We start from the raw sequence: 25130 nt of genomic DNA on the forward strand, positions 1-25130 counted from the left end.
CGTCAAATGACCTTTGTCACGTGAACTCTTTTTTCAACTCTGGCCCTACGTGCATGTCCTTTAACGTCAAAGCGACACTTTATCATCTACCGGAGTGGTGAGTGAATTACACTCTTTGCCGAGATACTAAGCTGTTGGTTCAGTCTCGCTCAGTCAGTTTACAGCTCGCTAGCCTCGCCCTGCCAGACAACCGCTCACAGCTTCAGTTTTCCACTGTCATTATAGTCTGGACACCCTGTTCACATCAACATGTGCTCGAGTTTTGGCACGACTGGTTAAAGCTCCTCCAATAGTTTCAAAATAGACTTGAGGCCTACACACAGAAGGATGCAACGACTGCAAATTATTTCCTTTTGAGTGTATCCAGGTCCATGTATAGTGAATTTGGGTCTGTAAAACCAGGCAATTGCACTGTCCCCAAGGGGCCAAACTTCGAGCATTACTTTTTCTTTTCTTTTTTCAGGAATGATTCTTTTCTTCTTCCTTCTTACTGCAAACTGGTCACGATCAGCATCCATTATGAATGACAGGCTACCTAAAGAACTGTAAAAATAAAGACTATGTATTTGTATGGCAGGGTAGTTTGTGTACTTTGCATTGGTATATAAGAGCAAAGTTCTACACAGAATTAAGGGCTTGTGATGATAATTGAGTTGTCTCCATAACAAGTGGGCAAAAAAATGGTGCTGAAGAGGATTATGAGATTGGCTGATAAACTATTTATCCGATTACCCAAATAAAAAAATTTCCACTATGTCCATTTTCATTATACTCAAAGCTGAGTTCTGCTGTCAACATACTGAAGAAAAATGTTTTAGTTATATGAAGAATATTTTAATATCATTTTTTTTTGGAGGCAAGGTTGAACATTATTATTTCAGTACATGTCCTGAAAGAACGTTGTCTTTTCGTAGTGACCTATGAGCAGTATCAGTGGAGAAAAGATGATCTATATTCATTATTTACATGTCAGGAGTTCTTTCTGTTGTTGCTGCTGGTTGGGGATAGATGGAGAGAGCAGTGTTGTTGGTTCAGCTGGTCTCAGATCAGGTGGCAGAGTAGCACAACTGGAGCCCAGTCGCTTTGAATATTTGATCGCTGTGAGGGCAGGAGGTGCATCAACGTTACACAAAAAAAAACACATTTTCAGATTATCACAACATCGTAGATTCTGCATGCTGCTGCCTTCTCCGACTCCTTTAGTTTTCATTCCTTCTCAGCCACCTTGGAAATCCACAAACTTTTTTCATGAAAAAGCACCTTTAGTTTGCAAAATCGAAGAAGCAGAGCTGAATAAGAAATGTGAGACGTGAAGGGAGGAGCTCAGCATCAAGGACATCCAGCCTGCTTCAAATGAATTATTATTATTAGTTCTTTTTCACTTATTTAGTTATTTTAACAAAATAATTCAACGGAAAACACTTTAAATAATGCGTGTGTCTGGAAAATGTGGAAGATTTCAGTCCGCATTAATAACGAGTATCAACAATGAAAACTTTACCTAAATGTGATGTCTACAGAAATCACAGCTCAAAACAAAGTCCTGGTATCAGGTTAATGTGGCAGGACTTCAAATAAAAAATGTACTTGTGATATTGGAAATAGGTTGCTATCCCTTTAATCTTCTTCACACAAACACAAGTGATGGAGGGCGGATGAAGTCAGAGGGTGCACTCTCCATGGCCTCTATCGTCACCACACTGTGTGTAATTGCCCCTCCTCAACTGGAGCTTCAGTTTAAATATTTCATACCACTGAGGAAGTGTGTGTGTGTGTGTGTGTGTGTGTGTGTGTGTGTGTGTGTGTGTGTGTGTGTGTGTGTGTGTGTGTGTGTGTGTGTGTGTGTGTGTGCGTGTGTGCGTGCGTGCGTGCGTGTGTGACAAAGCTTCAAAATGAGGAGAACCTTTTTGAGAGAACTTAAATTGTTGCAAAAGTTTGCAAAGCCTTGGCAGGAATTTGTTTTTAACTGTTTCAAAAGAAACAGGATAGCAAGAATTTTGCGAAAGAAATATTTTTGAGGGGGAAACATTTTACATGGGAATACAAAACCTGTGAAAAAGAAACCTTTTTTTTTCTCAGCAAGGTGAAACTTGTGCATGACAATCAAGACCTTGTTGAAAGAACGGAAAACTTTTTGATCAAAAGAGGACGTACAACATGGGCAAAAGAGATACAAAATTTGAGGGGGGAAATGTGAATACTTTCCCAGTGAAAATGGAACCTTTGAAATAGTAGCAAAACTTTTTTTATTTTTAAATTGTATGACAACATAAAACCTCTGCAAGAGACTCATGTCTTTGTTCCAGCATAGCAACACCTTTGCAAAGCTTTTCAAAAAACTGCTCAACCTGTGAAAAAAAAAACCAACCTAGAATTACAAAAGAAAAGCAATAATGAAAAATCTTTATCCTCCCATCAAACATCTTTTTAACGGCCTCACCTCAGCTGTGTTTCTTTCAAACATAGAGTATTAACCATTTATATGGAAGGTTTTTGTGGTTGATTCATGATTAAATATTTCACACTCGACAGTGTATGAAGGGAAATAGCATTAATGACAGTGAAACATACAATTAGATTTGCTTCTCTGCATTCCCTAATTGGAATAATTTGCAATAAATTATAGTGAAGTTAAACTGCAGATCCTCTGAGGCATGTAAAAGCACCGTGTACCGAACCTCTGGTTCACATTGACAACACGAGAATGACGTGATCAAGTGATCGATAACATCAAAGGATCAAACTAATACCAAGCCTCCACTTAACAGGCCACAGTTGCCCTCTGAGAGCTGCTGAGAGTCAAAGTCTTTCGCATTTCTCCGTGTGGCTCTGCAACTAATGCACATTAATCTTCATAACTTCCAATTATCCATGAAAATTTCATGACGAACAAAGCCACGTTCAGCAGCCGCTCAGCAGCATGCTAACAAGCTGGACTCACGCCGTCCAAGGTTCGCCTCCCCTTGAGCTGCCTCTGCGCTGAGATGATGCAAGACCTGCTTTGCTCATCCATACTTCTTATCTCACAAACAGAACGATGCCGCAGGCAGCTATCAATAATAATAATATGAAATATTTACTAAATCTTGTTTGCCAAGAGGTCTTTCAGATTGAACCTGGATTTTGTCTCTGCTTCTGCAGCTCTGCCACAGAAGTTTATCATTGAATGTTTACATACACATCGTGTTTACACTGACATGAGTGTCCTGGTTAGGTTCAGGTTTTTGAAATATCCCATCTTTAGTTTTTTTTTGCGAGTGTAAACATCTCATCTTGACCCAAATATACTGTTTTATATCTTTGAATAAACTGATTTTTTTTTTTTTTTTTTCTCAGTGATAAAAACACGCTTGTGTAGAAGAGAGAGCGCATGGCTGACCTATTCAAGTCAGATTACCAACATGTACTGTGGATAAAGTCAGGTCAACATCCTCAGTCAGATTGATTTAATGTTACATGAATGTCAGATTAAACATTTCGAGACGGTAAATCTATGTTCCTGTGATTTTACTGCCGTCTATGTAAATGTTATATCCCCCAAGTTATCAAAACCAGGATACCCATGTTTATGTAAACACACTTACTTTATCTCACATGCATAAATATTGTAATGACAAGCCTGACTGATGTATCGGCTGGCTGATCTTATTGGCCGGTATATCACAGAGACGTTATTATCATAAAGCTTCTTTTATAAACCATAATGCAGAAAAATACGTTTTTTTTTTTTTACTATTTGAACTGCACTATTTGTGTGTTTTTAACTACTTAATTATAATTACTGGAGAGAAGTTTATTTTGTTAGTGCACTGATGTCGGTGTGGACAATAAACTGTAAAAGATCTTGCCTCCATTACATTTATTTGTCACAAAATAACCACATGTGATAAATAATGTGTTTATTCTGCACATACAGCATGCAAATAACGAATACTGGCCAATATATTGTTTTTGTTTTTATTTTCTAACATTGGTATCGGCATGTGACCCAAATATCCAGTACTAGGCAGGCTCTTGGGGAATATTATTTTGTCATACACTGTACATGATTTTGACCATATCCATATATATATATACCCTCCTGTAGCCAAAAACGATACAAGCTCTGAGTCTCTCTCTTGGGATTAAGTACACTTCTGGGACCGTAAGATCATCTAACAACAGTGTTTTATATAAACAATGGATCACGTGATTATGTAAAATGTAAAAAGGAGAGCACAAGCCCACACAGATTTATCTCCAGCTCATTCTTCCCCTTTCCTCAGCTCTATAGCTTTATATCCACTTTTGGCTCGTGGATGTGGTTTTCTGGCCTGCTTATTTTCAGCAGAACAGCTTTGTTAAATCCACTCTAAACTACTTATGCAGCACTAAATAGCAGACAATCTTGGCAACTACTTATTGAACAAAGTTGATGGTTTAGCAGCTGAAGAGCAAGAGATTGTTTCTTAAGAGTAGGAGGAGACTAAAACCAAAGAAAAAGTCTTCAGGTTGCCAGAGACAAACTCTAAACGAATACTAATGAGTCGTGTTTTCTTAAATATGCTTTTTTTTGGGGGTGGGGGGGGATTATCAACTTTCTAAGGTTATATTGGCAGTATTGTGTACACTTACTGGGGGATTTCTCTTTTCCACAAAAGAGTTCATGCAGCCTTAAACCACTTAGTGCTTGGTAGTATCAGCTGGTATCAGTTAATACAGTTAAGCTGTATGTGTGAGCCAATATTTAGGCATCAAACACAGAACATTAGCATTCAAAAGATGGGTTTCAGGTCAAATGATCTCCGCCAAATCCTGATGGAAAATATCATTCTCACTGCCAAATGTTCGACTGTGTTCAGCACACTTGTGCCCAGTGGATTTACAATTATGTTGTACTTGAAACAAATGCCTTATGCAGCTGGAAACAAGACAATGAAACAGTGAGACTGACTGAAACCGTAAAGTTAAAGGACATAAAACCAAAACAATGAGGTAAAAGACGGTATGAAGGAAAACCCGCCAATTCTCAGTGGATTTCTTACTAAGGGCATAATGAAAATTGTTCATTACAGATGGACACTTGACAATCTGTAATGTGCTAAAATAAAATATGTATTAGTGCAGTTTTAGGTAAAGAAGAACTATAATGTAGACTTAAGTTTTAAAAAGCAGATCTACCAGGCTACTTCATTTAAATCTGTTTTCTTTTCTAGTCCTCATGGTGAAGCATCGACACACACCTTGAGCCTGTGCATACTTCCAACACAGTTTAATAGGATGTTCCACCTCAATAACGAGGATTCAGACAGTTGACCTTATACTGAGATCCCGAGGAGTAATTATCTCAGTTCAGGAATCTTATCGCCCTTATAAATGCTAATACACACACACACACACACACACACACACACACACACACACACACACACACACACACACACACACACACACACACACACACACACACACACACACAGAGAGACCTTTAACCACACACGCAGACAGCAACGCTCACCTCTTAAGTATTTCATATCTCCTCTTGCATGGTCTAAAAGGTGTGACCATCTATTAGGGACCACACAGGAGCTGTCCACTCCTCCCTCCCCCCCCCACGGTCACACTCTGTCGTCGCAGATTAAAAGCGGTGAGGTTGATAACTCACCCTGGCTGCTGGGTTGAATGCCTCTGTGTTCGTTGGCACCACTGGTGCATGAACGGGCACACTTGTACTGGACAAATATACATGAGTGTTTTCATGTTCGCTTCTCCACTCACAGCGACGCGTACATCATGGATCGTACTGTACTCACTCATAGTGAACACTTTTGCACACTTTTATTCGTAGGCCAGTGTCAGGTCACATCAGTTCCTGAAAACACACACTGGTTGACATGTTAAAGCCCTACAAGTGCCGTGCAGCGTGCTAGTACGTGTTTAACAGACCGTCCAGATGTGCCCGTGGAGGGTGTTTTCATGTCAGACGTTTTCTGTCAGATCTAAAATGAATTGAGATGCAGTTTTGCTGTTTTTCCCCTGCCACTGACCCATTTGAGCGGTGCACTGTTGTGTTGTGAGGCCGACTGCTGATGAGTGATGTGCAAAGCTGCTTGACAGGCAGGCTTAATTCTCAGAGCAATCACACTGACCTGCAATAAACCTTCAAGGATGATGGGCTAATCAGAGTCGGCGCTATCCGCAGCTGCACTAACCCATCTATGAAGACAGCAGGAGATGTATGTTCCTCTTATTCTCTTAAATTATAGGACCAATGGATACCGCCTGATGTGGATTTTGAAGACCAACACTGATATCAATCTGTGAACTTCATCGGCTTGGTGCACACGTAACTTATATTAACGTCTGCATTTTCTAACAAGGTACCCTTTTTTTCCTGCTTTAGGAGTTAACTTGTTGTTAACTATGTGCCTTTAAGAAGATTGAGATCATCTGCTGCTGGTTTATTGGAAGTTAACAGCAACAGCCGAAAGAAAATCATGGATGCAGCTTTTGTCCGTTCTGCTCCGAAGCTGTGGAACACACTGCTTGTAGATATCGGGGAAGCTAACTCAGTAAATTCTTTTAAAGAAAGCTAAAAATATATCTCTTTACTTTAGCCTCTAACCAGCTCTCGCACTTGTCAGCACTTTGCATTACCGCGTCTTTAAACAGCATTTTGTTTTTTCTATGTTTTAACAGTATTCTTTTTTTATCAATGCGTTGTCTTGTTTGATTTCTTCTGCTCTTATGCATTTTCTTTCTTTTTTTTTATTAAATTACATTTTAACTTGTTTCTATGTTAGTTTAAATCTGTTTATATGTGAAACACTGGAGGTGATTTTCTTGCTGTAAATCACTTTTGAGCTACGAAATGTACTATGCAAATAAAGTTTACAATTATATTATTATTTTTATTTGGGCAGACACTGTTGGCACAAAGCCTAGCTCCTAACCCAAGTTTCCATTCGTCACTATATTGCTACCAGACTTTTTTTTCCGTCCATCTTCTCTGAAAAAAAATCGTTATTGAAAGAGCTGATGGAACCGCTCTGGTGTTCTGTACCAACATTGTTTAACATGTTCAGAAATTCTATATTGCAATTTGGCCAAGCAGACAGGTGCATATTTTGAATTAACAGAACATCCAACATTGTTATATTTTATGTGGGATGGCTGGGAGAGAAAAGAAACTTTCTTGTGTTAACTACTTGCGTGTGCTGACATCATCAAGACACCATCTGCTTTCACCACCAGCCGAGCAGGAGGTTGTTGTAGCAGGTGGGTAAAACCCCCAATGGGTGGAAGCTGAGCCATGTTTTTCAAATTTACAACAGCACCCCGATGTTTCATTGGGTTGAAATATAAATAAACCTGCAAAACACAATGCAGAAAACATATAGCTTACAAATGTATCTGCACTCGTTCATTTTTATTTTGCTTCACAGGCTATTCTGCAGAAGTCAAAGTTACTGTGTTTTAAATTAATTACTTGTTAAACCTCCAAAGGGAAATATCATCTGCCTTTTTGTATAGTTACAAAAAGGAGCTGCAGGGAGGTGTGTACTTGTTCTTATTTAGCACACAGCTACAGTACTTCCATGACTTTTATCTCTACAACCAACTGCAACCCCATTAATACCTCAAGGCAAAGAAAGCCTTGCTGTTGGGAAGTGAAACATCTTCAAGAAATTCATGTAAGTCCTGCTCCCTCCAGGTGTAAGTCCTGCTCCTTCCAGGTAACACTTGGATATCTCATGGTGCGACACTGCAGACAGTGTGCTAAGAGATTTTACGTTTTACATTTTTCAAAAATGTCATTCTCATGAATACTTTACAACCAAATAGAAACGCACTGTAGCGTCACCCAATGAATACAGATTTTGAGAATAATCTCACATTTTGGCTGTGACCATCTTGTTTTTTTTGTGCCAGAAGTGACTATATTTGGAGGACATGGAAAGGAGCGAGGGGTGGATCGGACTGAGAACCCGAGGACACTATACCCAGCTACACCATCAACCTGACTGCACCCAGGCATGTCAGTCAAACCAGGGACACCCCAAACATAATTACCTTAATATATAATTGTTTATGTAACTATTTTCAGGAGTACCACCAGAACACCGATCAGACGGAGTGAATTTAGACAAGGACACCATAATGACTTGTGGAAATAATTTATTAACTGTATTTCATGAGAGAAGTTGAGGCTTTTTTTACTTGGATTCGTTTGGAGCCAGATGTTTTTGGAGCCAGCCCCAAGTGGCCCTCAGTGGTATTGCACTTTAAGACACTTCTGCATTGGCTTCACTTTTCAGACCCGAAATCTACATCCATTTCTATATAGTGCTTACAACTGATCAATAAAAGTTAGTTGTAATTGTATTAACCATTAGAAAAGCCATTCGTTGAAACTCTTTTAAATGGTAACATGTTGGAAATAAACAGCAATTAGACCATCATCTGAAAATACAACTCTTTGGAAAATCCTTCTTTAAATAGTTGAAAAAAACGAATCCGTATCTTTGAAGCTTAACCGTCCGTTGACAACATGCATATGTATTCAGTGTTGCACTAGAATGACTTGGGGTGATAACAACCTCTGACACAGCATTTAAACCCTTACAGCACCATATAATCCTCCAGTAAGAAAATGTTCTGTTGACATACAGTGTTAACAGAGATAAAATCTTTAAAGGAGGTCACCTCCATTACCATTAAGCATCTTTAAAGCCTCCTCGCTGCAGCAATGAACACAGCGGAGCAGTTTTATTCTGCCAGTGCTTGATGTCAGTTTTTGCTTTGGGAACTCTCACAATACATCTCCATTTGTCAGATTTCCCCAGAGAGCCAAGCCACTCTCCACCAGTCTTCCCGCCTACGACTCCCACTCAATCGAACCCATCCTTCACCTGGGCTTTTATTTTCAACAGAGCTACACATCGGAAGACAGACACAAAAAATGTCCTCTTGCCTCCAACCCCCACCCCCTGAACCAAAGGTAGGCTACTGAAACGCACCCTGCTGTAACAACGTTAATTGTGACAGATTTGTTTATTATGCAAAACAAATGTCTTAATTGTCGTGAAGGAAGGGATGCGTGTTTGTTCCCGTGGGGACTTTATCCTGATCGCACACTAATCTATGGGGATTTATGTCACTGTGGAGACATAAATTGACATCCGAATGGGTAGCTTCTGCTGTATGAGGGTTAAGACTTGTTTTATACTTTGGGTAAGAATTATTTCAATGTTAGAGTGAAAGTTCATGTTTAGTGTGGTTTTCTAAAGTAAAAAAAAAAAAAAAAAGACACAAAGTTGTTCAAAAACAAATCAAATCAAACACGTGTTTACATGTACAGTTACCACGGCCACTCTCTGTAGTTCAACATAAGTTTGACATAAAAGCATTAATTTACAAATTTTGAACAACAGAATGTGTCCTAGTTACAGGTTAGTTGAACATTGTGTTAATCCTATGTACCCGGCGCTATCTTCCATCATTTGACATGTTAATGTAGTATCTATGTAACACAGTAGATTTCCTGTGTTTTAGTTTAGGACTGTCTTTAGGTCGCTCTGGGAGTGAATGAAACACGGCAAATGTTTGCAGTTTAAAACAAGGAACTGAACTGCAATTTATTATAGTTATTAACACACAGAAAATCAAGGGAACAACATAAAATTCAAATAATAACCCCAATACCGGTATTTCTCTCCCAGTCAGTCAGTTTCAGTCTCTTGTCTTTCAGTCTACTACCAGGTAGTGTATGTCTGGAGGCTCTCAGAATAACTCTTACCTGAATCTTTTTGCTCGTCGGTGCTCCGGCAGGAGAATCCAAGAAGACCAAATGCAGCTTCACCCACGGAGAAGATGATCAGGGGTCACAGGGTCACTCAGCTCCAGCTCTGTGGAGGTTTCTGGGGATCGCTGTCTCCATCACAGATCCATACAAAAAAAAAAAAAAAAAATCTGCATGCAGCAGAATTGAATACAATGTCAGTGCTGTAATTTATAAACTCTATTGTTGGTGTAACAGTAAATGACCAGTAAAATAGTACACACACACACATATATATATATATATATATATATATATATATATATATATATATATATATATATATATATATATAATATTCACTATGGTCAATATTAACATATTTCACACACACATGTACTCATGTCTCAGTGACATCCATCACTTATACCTAACAGACATTATTTAAACGTCCACCGTTACTAAGCAACACACTCAACAGCTGTTCTCAATCTGACCGTTTACTTCTGGCGCCAAAACAAGAACATGACGTCATCGTTCCCGCTCGGTTCAACAGGTCCCGACGCATTAACCCCTCAGCGCTTAGCTAGCGCTTAACTAGCCCCGTCGGTCACATGTAGCTCCACAATCACAGATATCAACCCCGTAAAATAATATTCAACAACAATTTAATATTTATCTCCGACTGGTTTTGTTCTCTTCTCTCCTGATAGATATCTTTAGCCCAACTAAACAACTGTCCTCCTTTGTAGCTCTACAGCAACGGCTAACTCTTAGCAACGCATTCGTCACTCACCGGAGATTCTTCTCAGACTTAAAGAAACTTCTTCCTTCGGAGTCGGTCTGGTTAACGATCAAATAAATAAACATTCTCAACAGCAGTGAGGAAAAATCAACCAAATGAGATTCTTCCTGGTGGAGATCATGACGCTGCTGTTTCCTTGAAACATAAAGGGTCGTCTCCCGGGAGACGGCTTTGATCTCCCGACGTGCACCACAGCGCCCCTCTGGTGAACGTCGGTATTGCATGTTTGAGTTAACCCTTTAGTTGCTGGTAAAACTAATGTGGGTTACATCAATAATTTTTTATATATATATATATATATATTATATATATATATATATATATATATATATATATTAGTCTTTTCAGCAAGTAAAAAATGATGTCATGAAATTAGGTTTCTGTTCATAAATGTGTTGTGGAGACTGTCTTGTATTTGACAATATCAGAACCATGATGGTGCAACACTCTATGGCTTATAATTTGAACCGCTCAGATGTTACCATGTGACATTAGTTTTAATAACTATGCAATTGAGACGCTCTGCAATTATTACTTTTTTTTATTGTACAAAGTGGGATATAATGTCAACCCTATGTTAGAGACACTGCAGAAATCAGCTCTGGTTTCAAATCTGGAATGGGTGGACAATACTTTTTGTCAAACCGAGAAGTGCAAGGTATATCATCTAAAAGGAGCAGTTCTGCTCTTTATTTTGATGATATGCCGTACGTTATGAAGCGATCAGGATTCTGAACTTATTCAACGGTGAAGCAGAAGTTTGTAAGTCACTGAAACCCCCTCTAGACTTCAATAAATGAGGGATTTTAAAGGGGGCCATCACATTAAAGGATAAACACTTCTTTAAAACAACTTAACCCTCAGAACTACACAACCCGCTGGCAGGTTTGAAAGGCATGTTTAAAAAAAAAATTTAAAAATAAAGTCAAAATTACCCCATTACTATTTATCAGAGTTGGAAACTGTAAAAATATATTTTATTTTTTCCCGAAGGCCCTTGAATCACTCGTGCACTGAATGCCTCCGTCAGGAAAAATAACCAAATCTGAGCTTAATTAAGTGATATTTCATCAAAGTCCCTTTCGGGCTCATTTAAAAGTTTGTCAAAAATGAAGCAATAGCAAGATCCAGATTCTGTAAAAACAAAAATAGTTTAAAAAAAAAACTAAATCCTTTTCTATTCAGCTCAACTGGGAAATGGCTTGACTTTGAATGACTTGTCTGAATCCAACAGTCATGTTGCAAAAATTTTGCAAATGTTCAACTGAACTGCCGCCTGGAGCCCATAGGAGATAGGACATGAGGAGGTTGGAATAATGTATATACAGTATGTGTAGCATGTGGCATCCTAAATGTTTTTCAATATCTGACAGAACTTTTGGCGAACAGTCACAAGCTCTGTCTAACAAAAACTATTAATTATATGTTATATATTATATAGAATTCATTTTCTTAAATTCAAGTCAAGATGGAAAAGTTTTGAGACATTTTTATGGATGGATGGATGGAAACCGTTATTTAGGCTTTTGTATTCAGTGCACAGTAAAAATACTGTTAAATAAAAATCCCTGTTTAACCCTTGTGTTGTCCTTGGGTCAAAATGACCCGCAGCTGTGTTCAACCAAGTTCTATTTTATTTTCATATTTTTTGGGGATCATTGGTGACGAGGAGGCTGTGAGGGTTTCTTTAAAGAATGATGACCAATGATCCCAAAAAATATAAAAATATAGAAATAAAATAGAACTTGGTTGAACACAGCTGCGGGTCATTTTGACCCGAGGACAACAGGAGGGTTAAAACAATGCTGTTGCTACTCAAGAATGTTAATTCATATACAATAAATCTGAGAAAATAAGGAAATGAACATTCTGTTCTTAATTTGTTTCTAGTTTCTCTTAAGAAATAACCAAAAGAACCAATATGAGTGTCATTAAAGTATTGGATTAATCACATCAGAAAGAATGGTCATGGATGGGTGAGGGTGACAATTCCCCAATTGACCCTTTACCCAACTCTAAATTAACCCCAAAAAATTCAACCTAAATAAAAATAAGAAACAAAAAAAATGCATGTGTTTGTATCTCTGTATGAAAATAATAAAACAAAGACTAAAATAAACTGCACCACATCTTGGCTGTTGGTTATGATTTTAAAAAACACTAAAGCTTTGAACATTATTATTATTATTATTATTTTAACAAATTAAGACTGTGTACAAGTTGTTTTTACAACTACTGAAATGTTAACATGGCCTTAACGACCATTCTAACAGGCTGATGTTCAGCAGCTATAATATATCATGTTTGAACATGCTAACTTTTGCTGATTAAGACAAAACACAAATATTATTGATTTCATATTTCTGTCTGTGGACCTAGAGGTTGTTTTTTTTTGAGCCAACCTCTAACGGCACTCTGTGGTATTGAGGATTAAGGCACTCTGCATCATCTTTCAGACCAGGAAGCTGCGTACACTTTTATATATACAGTCTACGGTCCCAGGTTCCTTTGGTTCAAAAAATTGCGAGTAGTCAGGATGAGGTGAAGGGAAGCCAGTCGCCACTCGGCATCACACCAATCAAATCATAGCATCCCATCAACATCACTGAATAATGGAAAATAACCATTAACCTGTTTGTATTGATATCACCGTCAGCAACATCAGCAAGATGCGAAAAAATTGTTCGCATGGAACACAGAGGCTGGTTTTGTTAAACTTCAGCGTCTATTTTGCTGGCCGTGTCTTTTTGACAGGGATTCATGCTCAAGAATAAATGGACCACCAGAAGGACAAACTGTCGCGGGCATTTGAGAAGCACGGCGGATGAAAGCGAAATGAAAGCGAAGTGTGAAATGAAAGCATTTTTGACCTACTTCTACCTTGATACCAGGCGATCGTCTGGTTACACTACATTGGTGTAAAGGAAGCAACGATTAGAAGTCACGTCTCACTATGCTAAGAGGCGAATGTGCTCCGTTTTTTAATGTGGATGGGATAGTTTCATCGTAAACAAACATAAAATGCATTACAATATAGCAGGAGTGGGAACTTTTCATTTTTTGGCCACCGTGTGGTTCACATTTGTGATTCTGAGTAAAGTGACACAGAGGTACTTCTCGAACTCAAATCCCACGGGACTTCTTCCTCTTATACTTTCGAATGACTGTTGCTTATGTGAAGTATTACCTTAAATAGTTTCTATTTAGTAGACATAGCTTCTTGCTGCTAACTGCATGCTACTGACGGTAACAGGCCAAGGACCTCAGTAAAAAAAGAAAACGTTGATGCAACTTTGCGTTACTGAGCCGAGAGATACACACACACACAAAAAGATTCCGCTGTGGACAAATGCTTTTCATTTCACTGTACTTATGCATTTAACAGCCATACAGTTCCCAGAGTCACCTCCCTCCTCATTACACGAAGGGATGGGCTCTTCAGATAGTGGCGTTGACAGGGTCTCTGTCTGCTCTGCTCTCTGGGAGGTTAAAGCACTCTGCAGGGCTGTATGTGCCGCTGCTGCTGCCGCCTCTCACAGGAAGAAAAGATAAATGAAAGTCCTCCTTTGTGGTGTGAGCTTTGCTGCGGGTGTCACGAACACTGGAAAAAGCCTCCCTGCGGGCTTTGTTGTGCATTGCATGCATCCCCTCCGCCGAGCTCCGTGTCAGCCAACCGGCTCCGAGGCCATTCATTAAAATAGGGGCCTGCATGCCCTGACCGTCAAAAACTGTCGCAATCATTTGACCCAAGTGACTTATTTTCCTGCTCTGGATCTGATCTGTGTAAACAAACATCCCCTTGATGATACTGCGAAGGTCTTGTTAGTCTTGTTGAATGAAAAGTGAAAGGGGTTTCAGATCCCCAAACATGAATAATTGAACAACCTTGAATATGTTGTCTTCTATTTTGTGTGGAAAAAACATAAAAGCTAACTTTCAAACAAATCTGTATCCGCCCACCAGCTCTTGACCTTTCTTCCATTAGCAGGTTTTTGAAGTGAACTTCATTTCCGTCGGTGTCCTTGTGCTCTCGCTCTTCCTCGGTGTCTAAGCCCCTAATTCATTTGTGTCTGACTTCCATCAGCCTCGCCCCCTTCCTCCCGCTCTTATATCACGTCGGGGTAGAGGCGAAATGCTCCAGCATCTCTGGTGAACAAACAGACAGCTCTGTCTGCCGCGCCGTTCCCAAGGCTGCAGGGCTCACAATGACTATTCATGAGGGCTAAATCCTTAACCCAGATAAGCACCCAACAAACACAATCATCATGCGTCCCCAGTCAAACTTTGGGAAGGAAATAAATAGGAGAGGGGCTGCGGTCAATGAAAAGAAGGGGATTAGTTCTGTTAAGATGTCACAGGTTTTGGCTTTTATATTTTAATTTCCCAGAACTCCTGAAGCCAACATGATTGTACAAAAATCCCCACAAACAAATCAAATGAAAGGGTTGCATTTATGCAACTGCAAAGGATTTTCTTGAAATAATAACTGGAACATTAAGAACTCCAAAATTTATTTTGATTCTCGACTTGTGCAAAAGTGCAAAAAGAGTGCAAAAAGCAACACAATGACAGAGCCAACTCTATCTGCTGATGAAGATCATGTGGTATGACCAAAATTCGAGCACGGCTCCTTTTGTCAATCCTTGTCGAACACGAACTCTTGACGTATCTTCTTTCTCATTGCAACACATTTCTGAAAACGAAACACCGATTTGAATCGAAGCACTTAAACTCAACATTATTCAATTCCTCACAAACATTTAAAAAAAAAATATTGTCTCGACTTGGTTGCAATACGATTGACTGATCGAAAAGTTCGGACGCTGTTGCTCACGGAAGGGGTGCAGCACAGACCACAGCTCCTTGATCAACATCAGCACCTGAGTTAGATGCGTTTTTCTCGCGTCTGAATACGTGTGTGTGTTTGTGATTTCACCATGGAGCTGAGCAGAGTGCAAATCAAACTCCGTGTCAAACTCCGGAAATCGGCAACAGAGACTCTTGAAATTCTCCCAAAAGCCTGCGGCAATGAAGGAATGAGCTGAGAGGTGTTCGGAGTGGCGTCTGTGTATCGAGAAGAGCATATCTGGAATTTCCTTATTTTACAAACTTCTATTTCATGTTTAAAGTTCACAGAAGTATGGTTAATGGCTTAGTTGAAGAAGACACTTGTGATATTACATTTTAAAGTATAAATTGTTTTATTAAGTATATAGGCCTTTCAATACAGTTTTCTTTTATTAATTACAAAACACAATAAAATGTGCAATTTCACATATTTTTAACTTAAAGGTTGTCAGTGAGTTTAGGACTCGCACATCTATGATACAGTTTTAGAGCAAGTTGTTTCACGTGCAAACAAACTGTTGATGCCTGACTCCAAACACTAGAGTGCGCTGGTGAGACAAATGCACGAATTCAGTCATCTGTATTATAATAACGGATATCATCATAAAAAGTCATAATTTCCCTCAAAGTGTAGTCAACCATAAAGGAGTACAAAACTGAATTGCTCAAAACTGTAATTAAGAGCAGTATTGAAGTATTCATTTGGACTGCTGTAAGTTTGTGATGTCACAAACTCATGTCACATGCCTGCCCTCAGAAGAGCCCACTAAGAGCCAACCTTTTACGTGGAAGAAAAAACACACTCATTCTGACACAGAGCTAGCACAAACGAAGTAAACCTGTGGTTGGTCTGTGAGTGCTTTAATCAGGAAAGAGTCAGCCAATCAGAAGAGAGGTTCATTGAACTCAATCTGCCTTAAAGACACAGACACAAAACAGCTCTTGGAAGAGCTCCAGAGAGAAGCTTTACAAATTTAAAACTATTTAGAGTCCGTTTTTGGTTCGTAAAACCACAAAATATCTTCTTAGACTGCAAATTAAAGTCTGTAAAACTGTAAAATGAGAGACCCTTCATTCAAATACAATAATGAACGCATTTTGTTGAAAAGTCTTCAACTTGCCTTCGAGGGAAAGTAAATAAACGCAATTAAAGCATCTATCTGATGGTGCCAGTCTGTGGCACCCGAAGCTGCACCCGAGCATTCATAACCACCACGTTGCCCGAGTCACTTTCCCATCAAGCACCAATCAAAAGTCTTTTAAGAGGATCATTAATAACACACATCAAAGTCCGACTCTGCGCGGCTTCATCAAAGCAGAAATAAGAGGGATCCGTGCTCCACCTCGCGAAACAAACCTCCTGCTAATGAGGAAGTGCCGTCCTGTCTGCTCCGCTTACTGCAGAATGAAGGAGTAATTTGCTTCCCTTCTCTTCTCTCCCTCTCTCCCCCCCCCACCCGTTGCCTCAACGACTGAGACGTGTGAACAGGTGGAGTCATGGTGCTCAGCGCATGGAGCACAGAAATGGCAGGCCTATCAATTAGCTCCGCCTTGTCAGATGTGCACCGAGAGAAAAGAAGGAGAAAGACGAGAAATGAAAAGGAGGTTGACGTGAGGAGAGAGACGGATGATGCAAGGTTTCATTTCATCTGCGATGACGCTGGTTAGCTGATGGGAAGCAGAGTGACAACACATCTCTGAACGAACAGGCTGTGAGTGGGACTGTCACGCAAAGGGGCTATTTGACTGTCACCAGTCACGTTATAAATCCAGAGCTGCACATTTCACCTTTAAAAGCTGCACAGGTGGAGTCCAACTCATAACCTCAGTTTTATTGCTCTCATCTGACTGCTAGAAAAACAATAGGGCCTCATTTATTTCATAGCTGCAAACTCAAACAGGAAGGGAAAGGTAATGGAGAATAACAGCCAAGTAAAACTGCTACATTAATTTTAATGTGCTGAAGCACATTAAAATTAATTTAGCAGCTTTACACAGAAACCAATGGCTTGTGTGCATGTGCTGTTGGCTGCACTGGCTCAAGGAGCCACCTGCTCATGCCCTGTAGACAATGAACATGATGAAGAAAGTGACCTTAAAGTTGCAGCTCAGATAAACAGCAACATTTTGAGGTTTAGCAACCACGATGGCTTAAATTTAAAACAAGAAACTGAGGAGAAGTGTTTACAAAGGAGCGCTGCCTACAGAACAGGTTAAAGTGAACTCCATCTTGCTGCATATAACAAGATTTCATGTAGTTTTGCATGTTGGCTGTACAATGTGTAGCCTACACTGATGTAATAACTCTGAATCCCAGCCAATTACAATCAATGAGCATTTCATCTTTCACTTACTTTAAAAAAAAAAAAAAGAGTCCAGAAGAGGCTGTCTCCTTGGTAAAATGTGCAATTACGCTCTGTTAAGCAGGCAACGCAAAAGCTGGAAAGGAAATGGCGTTCGTATTTATTTATTGACTTAATTTTATTTCATTTATTTGTATATTTCTCTTTCTCAATTTGTTATGTTCTGCAATGTTTAATGTTCTGTGTTCTGTAAGTTCTCTTGAATTGTTAAAACGTTTGAAAATAAAATACCCCCCGCCCAAAAAAAAAAAAAGAAAAAAAAAAGTAAGTGCCGCTCCATTCATTTAGAAGAATTTCACTTGGCCTGGAAGCATAGTCTAATATTATATAAGAAAGCTCTTCGCAAGGCCAGAACTGCATATTATTCATCATTAATAGAGGAAAACAAGAACAACCCCAGGTTTGTGTAAGAATTTCTGGACTGAATGTAACTTCATATCTGTAGTTGAAAAAAGGATATTATTGTAATGAAGACCCTCAAAAGACTCCATAACTACCCCCTTTACCAAGCTCGTCCAAACCTCTCTCTTGCCACGGTAGACACCATGTCCTGTCATGAATCTGTTAAATCTGTCAGCAGAGAAAAATGGTCAAATAACTGAATGAATAAATTCTGTTATTTGTATTTGAACTTCTGTTTTTTTTCTTTCCTCAAATGAAAAACAAAATCAATTTGAGTGAACCGAAGTGTGTCGAGCCCATGTTAATTCAAGTATTCATCTAGGCTATGTAATAGTGTCTGCAATGCTCAGCAGTATTGTCATATGTTGTGGCTCGGACCACCGTTTTACTTCCATTGTGCCTCCAGATAAACAGGATAAGAATCTTTTCCAAATTGGTGAATAGAGTATCGGTTTTATCTGGAGAATTTTCCTGTATTAGGTTTTTAACTTCCCGAACACACAGCTCACCTCTGCCCCTCCCGAGTGCAGAAACAACACTTTGATCTTAAATAGATACGGAGGCAAAACGTCACCATGTTTTTTTTCAATCACGTGAAGAAAATATATCAATGCAGTTTAGAGGCCCGACTGAAATCTTTCCCCTCTCTCCCCTTTGTCCCATAAACTCTGAACTTTTGCACTGTGGACCCGTATTTGCACTACATTGTACTTATATATATTGCAGTTAAACGTCACTGTGGTTGTTGTCTGTTTTATTGTCTTTATTGTTACACATTTACACTTTTCTTGTTTGATCTTTTTATTTTGCACACCGTGGGTTTGTGAGAAACAATATCTCCATCTCTCTGAATGTCTTGTACATGTGTTGGATTGACATTAAAGTTGACTTTGACTTCGACTTTGAACTTCACATAATTCCGACTAAGCTGATCACCACCAGGAAAAACACGTGTTGTCTGGTGTCACATTGACACGCTGGGGATAAAATAATTCAATCATGCCATTCTTGCAGACTTTCTGAATGTTATCTGATATAATTCGTGTTTTGAAGGTAAACGCAATTTATCGACCACCTCCCAACTGAGTGAAAGAGAAGCAGAGCCTTTGACACACACAGTCTTTTGCAATTACTCTCACTGACAGAAGGGGGAGACAAAAGTTCTGCACTGCACTAAAGCTCCATCAGTCAGGTATTCTTTATATTGTCAATGAATGAAATTATTCAGTATAACGTGGAAGGCTTTGCACATAGTGACAAAGAACAAACAATGATCACCCTTCCAGCCCCATTTAGTTGTCCGTACTGTATCACCACCATATTTGAGGGAAGAATTTGAGATGATTTTTGTATTTCTCTTTAAATGACAAATCCTTGGCAACTTTTGAGATACCCAACATTTTCAGCTGCTTTGATGGTATTTGTAGAACTCTGATATCTGGGGATAAATACATTAAAAAAAAAAACAACAACAAACAAACAAAAGAAAAAAACTATTCTGTCCATTGCAAGAAAAAAACAAAAAACTTTTCTGACAGTTATATTTCTCTATATTGACAATGATGCTCTATTTTACAAACATGTATTTGCATTTGCTGTGTACAATAAGCACTAGTGTACACAAAAAATGAAAATGCATATTTGGAATAAAGTTTTGGAAACTGGGGCTTAATTAAGGTCCACAACTTTTTTTTTTTGTCTTTTTAGTTTTACGGACAAGGCAGCTGTCAACCCGCTGTCCATTACTCATCCAGCACCACACAGCAGACAAAGTTAGAGGGCAGCTGGGGTAGAAAAGTTGTAAGAACCAGATATTTGTCTTCAGGGTTGTTGACATACATAAAGAAGAGTAAATATTGGCCTTACATTTGCCATGTGGCCAGAGGGCCCCCCCCCCCCCCACCTCCCCAAGTGAGTTATACTACACCATTCAAATCTGTCTTATTTTGTATTTCTTATTAACCACTAAGAGATAAAACTCTGAATATGCGCGAGTAAAACATTAGAGTTGAATAACCTTGTTTGATAAGGTTTTTAAAAAAAAAAACCTGTCCTTGGTCACGTGTAGCACAGTCACCTTTAACGTACACGCAACCAAACTACGTGTTGACGTCATCAGACGCTTGAAAGAATTGAATTGGTCAATTCGGAGGGCGGGACTTCGTGCTCGTCTCTGATTGGCTCGCGCCGCTGTCACCGTGGGTTGTCCGAGCGTCGTGCGAGCGTGTGTCACAAAGGAGGTTTTTTTTTTTACTCGCACCGTGAATTGTCGCGAAAATGGCGAGCTGGTGTGTTCGAGCGGTGAGACAGAGCTACTCGGCTGTCGCTTCACCTGCGTTACTGAGGTAAGGGGGGGCCTCGCTTTGGCTCCACTGGTGCGAGTCTGCTGTTAGATTATTTTATTTTTATTTATTTTCAGGAGTCTGCTGCGCCGTTTGTTTTCCCTCGCTGTTTTAATGGCTCCACTTGTAGACAGAGAATATCAAACCAAACTCTATTCGTTATTCGGGCTAATTTAGTCTTTTGACTCTTCGTTTGACTTAAATAATCCGGTATTGAACGGACGTCGGCGTCACGTCTACGCGCTTTCTCTATTGGCCGGTGAGAGATGACGACATAAAATGACGTAGGCTGAAACCACACGCGTAATTTGGCTGCGTGTTTTATACAGAAGGGGTTTTTTGTTGTTGTTGTTGTTGTTGTTGTTTTTTCCCCTTCAGATTGCCATGTGGGTTCAGTTGCATAACATCCTGGCAGTCTGTTAATTAAGCTGTCTGATACTCTCAATTAGCAGGTCTGTACAAAGAACCATAATAGCCTGCTGGAGAAGACCTAAGACAATGTGTGCAGTCGAGATGTGGTGACTGCGAATGCCCGTGGGTCACGTCGTTTTCATTACATCTTCGTGTGCTTTACGGAAAGCATTTGTTATGTTTCTCCGCTCTTTTATTCAGGGTTTTGTCACCGACCTGTATATTATTATTATTATTATTATTATAGTAATAATACTATATAGTGAGTTACTTGACAGCGTTATCTGTTTGCACCAAACTGCTTTAAAGATTTTACTCCGTACGTCCTTCTCACCCAGAGCCTGTCCGCGGTTGCTGTGCACGGCCGCCCAGCAGAAGAACGGCCCGGGGTCCGAGGAGGAGGCCGAGAAGCCCGAGCAGAGCGCGGCGGAGAAAGCCCTGACGGAGGAGAAGACCCAGCTGGAGGAGCAGCTCAAGGACGTGACGGTAAGCGGGAGGCGGCCGGTTTTCAAAAAGTTCAGACTGTCCCAAAATACAAATTTTGAATCGATGCGCTTGCAGGTCTGCTGAATAGCTCATCGATTATTTTACAGCCGGTATAGATGTAGTGTAATTATTGGATTGTGTTTATTGTGGTGTAACGCTCTCGTCTGTAAAGCGTACGCGTGGTTAAATATTTTGGCGTAGCCAGAACGGGAGGTCAATACCAAACTTCTTAAAGTACCAAACGGACACGATCGAGTGATTCCGGTTTGTTTGATTCAGCGATGCAGATGACGTGCAGTTGTTAAAACGCTGTCCTGCTGTTTCCGCCGTCGTTCCAGGAGAAGTACAAGAGGGCGTTGGCGGACACGGAGAACCTCCGGACGAGGAGTCAGAAGATGATCGAGGATGCCAAATTATACGGTAAAGACCCCCCCCCCCTCCTCCTCCTCCTCCCCCAAAAAGGCAACTTCAGCCTCTGTAATTGTTTGAGCACCGGAGTTGTATTTTTCTGACAAACCTGAAGCCCCTCCATTTTTAATATGCACACAGGACAAGTCCATTGTTGCGTTAGACGCGAGTTTTAAAGTGACGCACGGCGGAGCTATCGGGGTTTTCCCCGTCTGGTTATAATTTCAGACGTATCAAATTTGAAGCTGCAGATAGATGCCCGGCTGAAAAGCACTTCCCGCTCGTCCTCCTCTACGTTTATCGCCGAACAGCTGTGCATCTGTGATGTAATCATTCATTGACTCTTAATCAATGGAATTGCTGGCTCGACATTTGAGCCCGTTAACAGACCCAGTAAACACCAACTTCACCAGGAGACGAGTTTCCTCCTTTCGGGCTCACTTTCTGTCAGAACATCTACTGACGGTGTTATTGCTCAGATCATCTGCTGCTGGTTTATTCCCGGCAACAGCCGGAAGAAAATTGGGGGATTCGGCTTTTGTCGGTTCTGCTCCAAAGCTGTGGAACAAACTACCTGTTAGATATCAGGGACGCCAGCTCAGTTAATACTTTTAAAAGAAAAGCTCAAAACATACCTCTTTACTTTGGCCTTTAACTAGCTGCTCTTGAAGCTCTCCTGCACTTTGAACGACCGCAACTTTGAAAAGGGTATTTCTTATTTTATATTTGAACTCTATTTGTGTCTAATTTGATCTAATTTCTTTTCTAGATTTCAAATGTTCCTTTACATCTGTTTTTATGTGAAACACTGCGTGTCATTTTCTTGCTGTAAAGCACTTTGAGCTGCATTTCTTGTATAAAAAGTGCAATACAAATAAAGATTATTATTATTATTGTTATTATTATAGACGGTTCGCATTTCATTCAGCTCACATAAAAGTAAGTGGAAGCTACAGAAGACGCGCTGGGTTACACCCTCTCCCTCCAAAACGGCATGAAAACGACAGACTCGTACACGTCGTCTCGGGGCGCATAAATTGGTATAAAATGTTCATTCGGCCTCTTCCCCCTCCAGGGATCCAGGGCTTCTGCAAGGACCTGCTGGAGGTGGCGGACATCTTGGAGAAGGCCACGCAGAGCGTGCCCAAGGAGGAGGTGACGAGCCAGAACCCCCACCTGAAGGACCTGTACGACGGCCTGGTGATGACCGAGGTCCAGATCCAGAAGGTGTTCACCAAGCACGGCCTGGTCAAGCTCAACCCCGACGGCCAAAAGTTCGACCCCTACGAGCACGAGGCCCTCTTCCACGCCCCCGTGGAGGGCAAGGAGCCCGGCACCGTCGCCATAGTGACCAAAGTGGGCTACAAGATTCACGGTCGAACCCTCAGGCCAGCCTTGGTGGGCGTGGCCAAAGCCCCCTAGAACTGCCGACGTCACTGTAGGCGAAGTGGGAATAGTGTTGTTGCCGGGGGCGACGGAGGACCTCGGGCTCAGCAGACTGGTCAAGGCGCCCCGGCCACCCTTTTTTCCCCCCGCAAGCCTCGCGCCACCCTCCCCCACCCAATGAAACGTCAGTCATGTGAGTCATTTGAGGTTTTGTCAGATTGTAAAAAAAAAAAAAAAAAAAAAAAAAAACTCACCAGGTCACCGGCAGACATTTCAAAGGCTCCTCTCAGGATCCTGAACCCCCCCCCTCCTCCGCCTCCCCCCCTCCTTTCTTCCCCCCCCCGTCAAGACTCGTTTGGGGTGAGCCGTGGCGTACAATGCATTCACACGGTGACGAGCGCCGACACCGAGCCGCTGGCATCATTCCGGACTTTTATTTAAGGCCCTCGTAATTCTGATCATCTTGAAGGCCGAAGCAGGGAGCAGCACCGGAGGACGACGGAGAGGTCGAGACTTTCACTTCGCGCCGACGTCGGTTTCCAAAGGCCTCTTCGGTAAAAAAAAAAAAAACGGGCGCGTCTCCCGAGGTCCGGTAAACCAGCGTCAGCCGGGGTAACGTCCCTCTGCCACGGTCCGATTTAGAAGAAGAATTGTACGCGTGGACTTTTGTCCAAACCGTCACCGCATCAGAATAAAAACCGATCGACCTCGAAACCCGCGTCGGGTTTTGGTGTTTGACTTTGACAGGCGTCTTCGACGTTGGCCATTAAATACACACCAGAGTACAAGTACAAAGACAAAAACACAATTATGTTCTGCTTGCACTATTTACCTGAAAGTATAAAAGTATGTACAACAGTAAGAACTATCATTAAATTACGAATGAATTAATTTTAAGGAGGGAAAAAAATGGAAAACGGATGTAAATATGGGTTTTCATTTTTCCCCTCCTTAAATATGTTCTTTTCTTTTCCCAATCACAGTAATAAAAAAAAAGAAAAGAAAACGGCGTGTCCGACGCGGCCTCATTGACATGCTGCTCAGACAGCTGGAGGAACAAACCCTCTCTTTGTCGCAGTTTGTGTTCCGACGGGTTCCCTTTTCTTTCTTTCTTTTTCCTATTCAAGATCACAATTACTGAAAGTTAACAGAGAGGAAAAAGGACTATTTCAAATTATAAAGTATTTGCACTTTTAATACATCTCCGTACATACTTTGTCATGTGCGACAACAAAGGAACAGAACAGCAAAAAAAAAAAAAAAAGAAGCTCAACAGCAATCAGACAAAGATGTAAGACGGCTCCACAGCACGCCGTCACAGGAACCCAAACGCCTCTTTGTAAACCCACATTTTTTATTTTTTTTTTATTTTATTTTTTTTATTACAAAAGTTATAAAAACTTCCATGACACAAAATACTGTACATTTCACAGGTCAGTAATTAGACTTTTTTTTTTTTTTTCTTATTTCTCCGATGTATTTTATAAAATTATTTACATTCGGTGACATAAAGTAAGCAAAATCCCCCGTACAAAAAAAAAAAAAATATTCTCCCACTGGGAACAGAACGGAATCGGATTTCCACGTTTCCTTTTGAGACGTTTGCACTGAAAACACACCGTTTTTGGAACAGTCTGGAACACATGGTTGCGCATGCAAGAGCACAAATGTCAAACTCTGGAACAAAAAGTCTGTCCTTAAAAAAAAAAAAAAAAAAGGAAATAATTAAATAGCTTCGACTGACGGTTCTTACATCATCGGCTGGACATTAGCATCGTCTTCGTGGAACATTCTGGGTCAGAATAAAGTCTGGTTGACTCCAAAAAAAAAGAAAAATAAATGCTTATTGTCTCTATTTTACAGCATCATTCTTCAAGAAACCCATTAGAGTTGAAGAACGCATCTAAATTCATAAGCAA

The 25130-nt window shown here is 40.4% G+C and overlaps 1 protein-coding gene across 1 annotated transcript; it reads left to right on the forward strand.

Moving 5' to 3' along the window:
* The first annotated feature begins 20409 nt into the window (after positions 1-20409).
* grpel1 (GrpE-like 1, mitochondrial) lies at positions 20410-23925 on the forward strand. Its single transcript, XM_069721850.1, has 4 exons — positions 20410-20523; positions 21270-21417; positions 21756-21837; positions 22901-23925. The coding sequence occupies exons 1-4, from the start codon at positions 20456-20458 to the stop codon at positions 23245-23247; spliced, it is 645 nt and encodes a 214-aa protein (XP_069577951.1). The 5' UTR covers positions 20410-20455; the 3' UTR covers positions 23248-23925.
* The last annotated feature ends 1205 nt before the right edge of the window (positions 23926-25130 follow it).

Source organism: Brachyistius frenatus, unplaced genomic scaffold, assembly GCF_029030835.1.
Source record: "Brachyistius frenatus isolate BFR_SWC_R1_liver_20210118 unplaced genomic scaffold, ASM2903083v1 Contig_274, whole genome shotgun sequence".
NCBI lineage: Eukaryota > Metazoa > Chordata > Actinopteri > Embiotocidae > Brachyistius > Brachyistius frenatus.

Coding starts and splice junctions, on each gene's coding strand:
- grpel1 (XM_069721850.1), top strand. CDS start 20,456: ATGGCGAGCTGGTGTGTTCGAGCGGTGAGACAGAGCTACTCGGCTGTC. Junction 20,524..21,269: donor GCTTCACCTGCGTTACTGAG/GTAAGGGGGGGC, acceptor CTTCTCACCCAG/AGCCTGTCCGCGGTTGCTGT. Junction 21,418..21,755: donor AGCAGCTCAAGGACGTGACG/GTAAGCGGGAGG, acceptor CCGTCGTTCCAG/GAGAAGTACAAGAGGGCGTT.